This window comes from Marmota flaviventris, chromosome 12, assembly GCF_047511675.1.
Source record: "Marmota flaviventris isolate mMarFla1 chromosome 12, mMarFla1.hap1, whole genome shotgun sequence".
In the NCBI taxonomy this organism is placed as follows: Eukaryota; Metazoa; Chordata; class Mammalia; order Rodentia; family Sciuridae; genus Marmota; species Marmota flaviventris.
The window spans coordinates 72,382,103-72,391,153 of NC_092509.1; the positions used below are offsets into that span (position 1 = coordinate 72,382,103).

At 50.4% G+C, this 9,051-nt stretch overlaps 1 protein-coding gene across 5 annotated transcripts in view; it reads left to right on the forward strand.

Annotated features, from left to right (window-relative positions):
• Lamb3 (laminin subunit beta 3) overlaps positions 1-7,112 on the forward strand; it is a 149,837-nt gene extending 142,725 nt beyond the window's left edge. For all 5 annotated transcript variants that reach the window (XM_071600110.1, XM_071600108.1, XM_027934739.2 and 2 more), the window contains 5 exons: positions 2,188-2,395; positions 2,791-2,932; positions 3,323-3,499; positions 4,140-4,293; positions 6,593-7,112. In XM_071600110.1, coding sequence (XP_071456211.1) covers positions 2,188-2,395; positions 2,791-2,932; positions 3,323-3,499; positions 4,140-4,293; positions 6,593-6,729 — 818 coding nt within the window. In that variant the 3' untranslated portion in view covers positions 6,730-7,112. The remainder of the gene's footprint in view (positions 1-2,187; positions 2,396-2,790; positions 2,933-3,322; positions 3,500-4,139; positions 4,294-6,592) is intronic.
• Positions 7,113-9,051: the final 1,939 nt, after the last annotated feature.

Here is a 9,051-nt window from a genome sequence, read left to right on the forward strand (position 1 = left end):
AAAATTCTCACACTTATCAAAACGGTGGGTTCTAGCTTCAGAGAACTCTTGCAGGAGGCGGGTGCTAGCTGCTGTTGGTATACAGAGTACCAGCATGGGAGGGAGAGTGGCAGGTCTATGGAGGAGGGAGGTGACATCATTTTTCTTCACTAGTTCTTCAAATGGAATTGAAAAAATTAATAGGTAGAGTTCATTCCTAAGTACCGGGTACTGTTCTAAGGGCTTTGCATCGATTATATTATTTAATTCTAGCTACATGAGCTAAGTACTATTATTACTTTATTTTGCATATAATGAATCTAGGCACAGAGAGGTTATGCAACCTGTCTAGGAACATCCAACTTGGAGGTGGTGTGGGTAGGATTCAAGCCCATTGTTCTCGCTCAGTTGTGCACATCTACATTGTTGCATTATGGGATGGACATACACACTCACTTTCGCTTTTGCTAATGTTTTCCCTCTCTCTGGATTGTTTACCTTCCCTTGTCTCCCCTTATCTGGGTAATTCCTGCTCATCCTCTAAGAGTTCTCTCAGGAAAGAACTCCAGTCTCCAGAAAGCCTCCCTGGACCTCTAGCCTGGGTGAGGCACACCTTCAGTGACCATCCTGGCACCTCTACCCTCATTGGTTTTGCTTCCTTAATTATCAACATGTCTCTCCCACTAGATCCCAAGCTCCATAAAGGCAGGGACTAAGGCTAATTTGATCTGCAGCCTCAACTCCTTATGTGCTGTTGCGCAGAACAGGAAATATTGACTAGGGCCCACTCCAAGCCTCAGAAGGCCAGGAACTGAGTGTGGTGCAACTGCAGCCTGGGTGAAGTTTTGCAGAATATGTGAAGCACCAGAACTGGGAGGGGCTGTGTTCAGTGAGGGAGGCTTTGCTGGGAGGATGAGGATTAAGCCTTATTTGGAGAGGACTCTGGGTTAGAGGAGAGGTTGATATCAATATGGGCAGGGTCCTTGTGCAGCTTGCAATGGAATAAATCCAGTTAAACCCAACTGCAGTTATGCCTTGGGCTCCTATGTGAAGCTGCTGTAGGCTGGCCCTAGGGACATGGCAGTGAATAGGACTAGCTTCCACCTTCCAGGAATGTCCTTCCACCTGGCGTGAGAGGGGTCTGGGGAAGAGACTCGTGTAACCAGTGGTGAGGAAACCTGGCAGGCATGGAGCAAGGCTGGGCCCAGGGCCACAGAAGAGTTCAGGCCCAGGCCAAACCTTCTGGTGGGTGGGGCCTCCTGGACACTTCCATTCAGGTAAAATCTTAAAAGCTAATAGGAAGATGTCATCTCTGTACTTCTGACCTCACTCTCTGACTCAGAGTTGGTTAAAAACTCTTGCTAATTGTCACATCACAACTTCAGAATGTGGACCCATAGTCCTATTTCCGAGATTAGGAAACTGAGCACAGAGAAGTCACGTGACTTGTTGTGAGGTTGTGAGGTTGCTTGAATGGATAATGGGAAGCCTAGATCTGGAAGTCATTCATCTACCCCACAAACATCAAGGACCTCCAAGTGCAGGCACTGTGCCAGGGTCTGGGGAAAGAGCTGTGGGCAAAAGCCAGTCCCTGTTCTCATGGAGCTTACCTTGTCTTGGGGGGAGAGACAAAAACCAGGTAATGAGTTCAGCATTTGCACATGGGTGGTAAGCACTGGAGAGGAAGATAAGGCAGAAAAAGAGGATGAGAAGTCTGGCTCTAGTGTGGATGGAGGTCCACGACTGGCTTCTGAGAAGGTGACATTCCAGCAAAGAGTGCTAATCCTTATTTGCCTTTGAGCACTTCTTTGGGAGGGGGGCTGGGAAGCAGTCTCATGGCCAAGGAAGCAGCTCCGGTCCCTGACTGCTCCCCTCAGTTTGGGGCTGATTGCAGCAGACATTGCTCAGTACCAGCTGTCGGGCGCACCAGCTCCTCCTCCTCCCAGCCCGCAGCTTCCTGTGGCACCAGACACTTAGTTGCCACAGCTGTGCTGACACGCCTCCTCCCCACAGCACAGAACACAGGACAATCATCCTACAGCATCTCTGGAAATTCCTAGAGAATGGGCGCCTGAGTTTGCTTGAGAGTGGGCAGTATTTCTCTGGGGGGCCACATCAGAAGGGCCACAGAGGCATTGTCTGTGGTGCTGTTTAAGAGGCTGCTATCCTTGAGTGGCCTCCCCAGTCTGATGGATGGCTGTCTTCCAGACCCTGATATGGATGCAGCCACCATCCAGGAGGTCAGCGAGGCTGTGCTGGCTCTGTGGCTGCCCACGGACTCGGCTACAGTCCTGCGGAAGATGAACGAGATCCAGGCCATCGCAGCCAGGCTCCCCAACGTGGACCTGGTGCTGTCTCAGACCAAGCAGGACATTACGCAGGCCCGCAGGCTCCAGACTGAGGCTGAGCAGGCCAGGTAGGGCCTTGGGCCCTGAGTTTCTCCCTACCCAGGATTGGGCTAATGTTTTGTCCCTCAACCCTGTTTCTGAAAGAGAGGAACAAAGGGCTAGGACACGGGGGTGGGGCGTGCTGCCTACTGTGGTCAAATGACATGAAAAGTCCAGGTTTCACTTCACTTACTGGATCCTGTCTTCCATAAAAGAAATGGCAGAGAAGATGTCTTAGGTATAACACACATCACTATCCCTTCTTGGTGGGGTCCCAGGAGGGAAGAGCTACGGAGCTAGTATTGTCCCTGCTCTTTGTCTCAGCTGGAAAGGGTGTTCTCTCAGGCTGGTGCCTGAGTTAAACTACACATTTATCATTCACTGTTCACTCCTTCTCTCTCTGCTCTTCCTTCCTGTTCCTTAGGAGCCGAGCTCACGCAGTGGAAGGCCAGGTAGAGGATGTGGTTGGGAACCTGCGGCAGGGCACGGTGGCATTGCAGGAGGCCCAGGACACCATGCAAGGCACCAGCCGCTCCCTTAAACTTATCCAGGACAGGGTTGCTGAGGTGAGGCCTTATAGATTCTTCTCCCCCATTTTAGAATGAATAGACAGATTTAGGCATAAGGTATAGAAGATGCTAGTAAGTGACCTTGTTGACCAAGCTGGAGGTCTTGAGAAGGCTGGTTTACAAGCCTCAAGTCTGGTTTTGAGCTCTTGGCCAGGATGCAGAAAAAGCAGGGGTAGACCCTAAGGCAGGTGTGGGGTTGGCTGAGCTGGAGAAGGAGGAGGCCTGGATATCATGGACAGGCAGGAGCTTAGGGAGAACCATTGGGATGTCCTGGTTGAACAGACTTTTCCCTGTCTGTAAAGTGGGAGAAAGGATGGTAGAAGCAGGCTTCTGGCTGCCTGTAAGAGTCACTACAAACTTTCAGATTTTCTCTCTTTTTCCACAAAGGTTCAGCAGGTCCTGGGACCAGCAGAAAGGCTGGTGATGGGCATGAGGGAGCAGCTGGGTGACTTCCGAGCACGGATGGAGGAGCTCCACCGCCAGGCCCGGCAGCAGAGGGCACAGGCAGCCCAGGCCCAGCAGCTTGCAGAGGGTGCCAGCCAGCGGGCACTGAGTGCCCAGGAGGTACAGAGAGGGCAAGTTAGCCCAACAAAACATAGCCAGTGAAGGGCTTCAGGATTAACTCAAATTTAGCCTCCACTGCCTTTGTGTAACTGGTTTGGGGATGCTGAAGATGATCCAGTCCAGTTGAGACATCTGGAGCTGTCTACAGATGAGGCGGTCACTCACCCCTGCCCAAAGCTCATCTATAAAGCAGGTTTCTTACTGTGTTATCTGGAGCTTGTCTCCTTAATCCCTGGACTGGGCACTCAGCTTAGACCAATGATCTGGGCTCCATCCCTATCAGAATTAGACCAGAGAAGATTGAAGAGCTTCTCCCAGTGTCTGAAGTATGCCACCTGCTTCTCCCAAGATTGCCAAATATGCTTTTAAATGACACCTTAATATGAACCTATGATTATGTGTTTGGCATTATGCTTAAAGTGAGATGGGTGGGGGGTGACAGGAGCGAGAGATGGAGGGAGGGGAATGCAAAATTTTAAGACATAATCTGGGGCATAGTGGTTTTATAGGTGAAAGATGTGCATGGGGGATAGTAGGAGGCACCTCATCATTGTGTGTTGATTCAGGTGATGTCAAGTGCTTTAGCTACAGCACTTTTGGACTGATGATGGTGATACTGAGGTGGTTCTATTTTTTTCAGGACTTTGAGAGAATAAAGCAAAAGTATGCTGGGTTGAAGGACCGTTTGAGTCGGAGTCCCATGCTGGGTGAGCAGGGCAGTCGGATCCTGACTGTCAAGACAGAGGCAGAGGAACTGTTTGAGGAGACCATGGAGATGATGGACAGGATGCAAGGTGAGGGGCATGGACTGCTGGGAATCCCTGAAGGCTGATCCCCCACCCAGGGCTGCTGAGGTCTACTCTGGTTGGAGCAGCAGTGCTAAGGGAGTGAGGTCAATCAGGGTTAGCATGTGTGACAGCGCTGTCGGGAATCAGAAGTGCTCACATTGACTTGGCCTGCCCCGAAGAAGCTTGCACTCCAGATGAGGTCATTTTCCCTATCATGTGAACGGTACCCCAAACTGTATGTAATAGCCTGAGGTGGCCTGTGAAAGGGACATGACTAATGAGTTCAAGGAGACCAATTACTTCTGAGAGAAATGTTCAGTGAAGGTGAGAAGGGGGTGAGAAGGAACAAGGCATGTCTTGAGGATGGGACAGGAATCGGCCAACAGGAGAGGAGGTTGACCAGGACCTGTGGGAGAGACATAGAATAGCTCCACGTGGCTGGCCTCCAACCCAGATGAAGAGGGTAGACTTGGCCCTGCATGTGGCAGGGAACAATCCAGAGGTTCTGAATATGGCAGAGACATCATGATAATAGCTTTTAAAATGGTTCTGAGCTTTCCTCATAAAGAGGAATAAGGAATCTAGAAGCCACTCATTCTCTAAGTTGTGATGGTGGGTGGCATCACTGGGCTGGTGTGTTCAGTAAATGCTGCATAGTTTCTCTGAATTTTGGCAAAATCCTCAGTGGGTAGCTAAGTGGACACCATAGAGAAGGTTGGATTGGTGGGTTCATAATGAAGAAATGGGAGGCTGTGGCCACCCACCCATAAAGGGCAAGGAGCTAAACTCGAGGAAGGAACCAGAGCCTGGGTCAGTGCTTTTCCTGGCCTTGCCCATCAATGCTCTGTATGAAGATAAAGAATTTGTTTGTCAAATCTGTGTATGACAGAGAGTTAATACACCAGGCAATTGCAAATGATGAAAAAGATGGGATGAAACCAACAGGATGAAATTAAGTAAGGATAAACCTTCCCTCTGGCCTTTGTGGGCCTAGACCACAAGTACAGCTCAGGAGAGACTGGCTTCTCAGTGGCTCATGTCACAAATTGTTACTCACCTGAGAAAGTCCCAAGAGTTCTGAGTAACTGCAGGCTTGTTTTGAAGCAGCAATGTCTTGCTATTACTGAGAGCTAATAAACACAAAGCAGCCAAAGTAAGGGGGATCAGTAAATGCTTAGGGGGTGATATTCAAACTACTTAGCAACTGGTGCAGCACATACCCACCAACTAGAATAGTTTCAGGTCATAGCATTGGAATGGACATTTACCTACTTGAAAGAATTTACTTTAATTGGAAGATAATGGTGAGGATTATGCATGAAGGAGGCCTTTGGAAATGGGGCCCTGAAATGGAACAGCAGTAATATAACCACCACTATGGATGTATTTCAAGATTTGATCAACCTGGAGGCCCATGTGGATGTTCACTGGCTGACACTGTCTTATGTTCTCCTTCATAAGGGATATTGACAAACCTGCACACATCAGGAAGAGAGTGCCTGGGGTCACTGGGAACAGAGGGAGGGACGCAGCAATTGTACCAGATGAGGAATGGAGACCTTTAACCTGGAGAAAACGAAGCCTCAGAAATGTGTGGGACTTCCATGTGGGAGCAGAGCAGATATATTCCTAAATACCCAGGAGACAGTCTTGGGACAATTGGGTGGAAGCAAGAAGTGGTTAGATTTTAGTTGTCTGAGAAGAGGACTTAGCAAATAATCAGAGCTGCCTAAAGTTGGAGCCTTGTAAGGTAGTTGTGCTCCCTCCCTATTTTTGGTGAAATATAGGCTAGGGGAATGTGGTACAGGGGACTCCTGCCTAGGGGACACAGGCCAGTCTGGGTCATTTTTCAGTGTTCTTCAAGCCTTCACATATAATCAGAAGGGACCAGGATGGGGGTGGGGTAGGAAGAACTAGATTAATCTGGGGGAACATTTTGGCGGGGAGAGTGGGCAAGTGTCAAGATGCCTACTTAAGTGTTACTGGTAGGATGGCCCCTGTCCGGGTCCAACAGCATTGGGCTGCTAATCTTGGTATCAGTATCCTTGCCCCCATCAGCCTGGTACAACTGAGAGAGCCTAGAGAAGACAAGAGGGGTGAGGGGTTAGGGGATAATCAGAATTGGGGGTCTCCAGGACTGGAGAGAGGGGAGAGGCTTCAGTGACCGCCACCTGGAGGCCAGCCTCTGCCGAATTGGTTCTCCTGCCCATGCTGCCTCCAGGCAGGGGGAGGAAGGGGAAGGGATGGGAGTCTTTGGGTATCTCACCATCCACTCCTCCTCCCCACACTGTTCCATCTGCCTCAGACATGGAGTCGGAGCTGCTGCAGGGGAGCCAGGCCATCATGCTGCGCTCAGCAGACCTGACAGGACTGGAGAAGCGCGTGGAGCAGATCCGCGACCACATCAATGGGCGTGTGCTCTATTATGCCACCTGCAAATGATCTCCAGCTCCCTTTGCTTCTGGGGAGGGGGCAGATCGGGTGGAATGTTTTCTGACTCCAGGAGACTTGGATGCCACCTGTGGCACACCTGGACCACCCAGGTGGGCAGCAGGAAGAGCCTGCACTGATGGGACAGCTACATTTGTGGATAGAGGTGGTATAGGTGGGTCTGTCATCATGCCTGGAAATTCCCAAGTGGAGAGACCCAAACTGGGCAATGTCTCTGTCCTTGTCCTCTGTTGTGACTGAATCCTGGACCAACACAAAAATGTAATGAAAAAAGATGTGAAAATGAAAAGTCCAATAAAAATCTTTGGAAAGGAACTAGAAGCTCAGGGAGGGAAAATGGTCTGTCTTCCCATTCAATAAACTTTTGTCATTTATTTCTGACTCTCATTGGAGTTCCTATGAGCTCAAGACCGTTGAGCTGCCCTACTTGCTCAGTCTAGCTTGCTCATCACCTGTACCTAGGGAGACTAGGCCCTTTTGCTTCAGGACCGGATAGACCTCAACCTTGGGAGGCCAGAGGAACAGTTCCCACCTTTGAACAGCAATCCAGCTTCTAGTTATAGATGTGGAAATAGAAACTCAGAGCCGGAAGTAATATGGCCAGATTCACACAGCTCTCAAGAGGTAGGACTTACATTAGGATCTATGTCTCTAGGGATCTCAAAGAGATCTCAAAGAGTATGTGCCGTGTGTGTGTGTGTGTGTGTGTGTGTGTGCGCGCGCGCGCGCGCGCGCAGTGCACACATGCACACATGTGCACATGTGCAAATATGGAATGGCATGAATATTTGTGTGCTAACCACAGCCTAGGTACAGTGCTAGGCATCTTATCTACATTAACTTCTTGATCGTTATTAATCATTTTATTTATTTATTGAACACCGTGTTGGACACATTTGCATTAGCTCATGATGTAGGTGGCATTGTTATTCCCATCAGACAAATGAGAAAACCAAGGCACAAAAGGCAAGGAACTCACCCAAGGTCACAGAAGTGGCAGAGGAGGGCAGAGCTGGGCCTCAAACTCATGTTCTTCTAATACAGCCATTAAGAGAATGGACACTGGAGCCAGGCTCTGCAGAACCTGCTCCTGTTGTTGTGAATGGGGTAGCTCATGTTTGTTACTAGGTGCCCGGCACACTGCCGGCTCCTGATACACACCAGCCCTGATTGCTCCTTCCGACCTGACCTGCACCTGTCCAGGTACCTTCCACTCCAGACAGACTTAGGTCCCTGAGCTGCTTCTGCCTTTGAAAGGATAAAATGAAGCTTTGTAGAGAAAAATATGTCCATTTTATTGAGCACAACAAGGAGCATGAAGCTGGAGGGGGTGGGGCGAGAAAACTATGCAAGGACAAGAACGATGCACTGGACTTCCAGGGAGGCAGGATTGGAACTCCTAGCTGAAATGAAAATAGTCAGCTTCCAGTCTACTTAATTAGGGTTGTGTGGGCAGGATGATGGGTCCTTGCAGCCCCTAGTCATGGATTTCTTTCTAGTCCACTTTGGAGGGTGTAGCACTGCGTTTAGATTGAGGTGGGGAGGAGGGGAGAGTCTGAAATGTTCTGGGAGTGGGCTGGCAGGTCTCAGTGCAGTGGGGAGCTAATCCTGGAGTTAAGGATTAGAGCTTTGAGGCCCCCCTGGGAGCTGCCTGGTGTTCATGCAGATGGGCAGGCAGCTATGACAATGAGCCCAGTCTGGCCAGGAGGCCAGAGGAGACCAGAGAGGCAGGAGTGAGTGTGTGCAGAGTGGGGAGTCTGAGTAGAGGCTTCATATGGCTTTGCTTGGAGAAGGTGGCACAGCCTGGCCAGTCCACTAAGCTTTTCACGACAAACAATACAGACCCAGGCGAGCACTATCTACGCACACTGCACAGAGCCACGGCACGTAGGGTGTATGGAGGGGCAGAGAGCAGACAGGTCAGGGAGACCTGGAAGCCGGCAGATGCCGATCCTCCTGCCCACAGCTTCAAGGAGCCTCCTCAGGTCTTGGGACTTCCTCTGGGGCCCCTGTGAGGGTCTGCCCCAGGCGGTGGCAGGTTGCTGTTCCAGATCAGAGCCCCCTCCTGCCAGGCCCTGCGCCACTTGTTGGCCTTCTGCCCTCTGCAGGGTAGATGCCAGGTTTGGACGGGCAGAGAAGAGTTGGACATGTTCCCTGCAAAGGAAAGGTGTTCAGAGTGCAGGTGGGGCTGCTGTCACTGTCCCCTCAGAACCATCATTTAAACCCTGGGCTGGGGCTTTCCCTCTGGAATAGAAGCCCTCCCTGAGCCCTGCATCCGGGTTTCCCAGCCTCTAGGCCTCACCTGAAAACTAT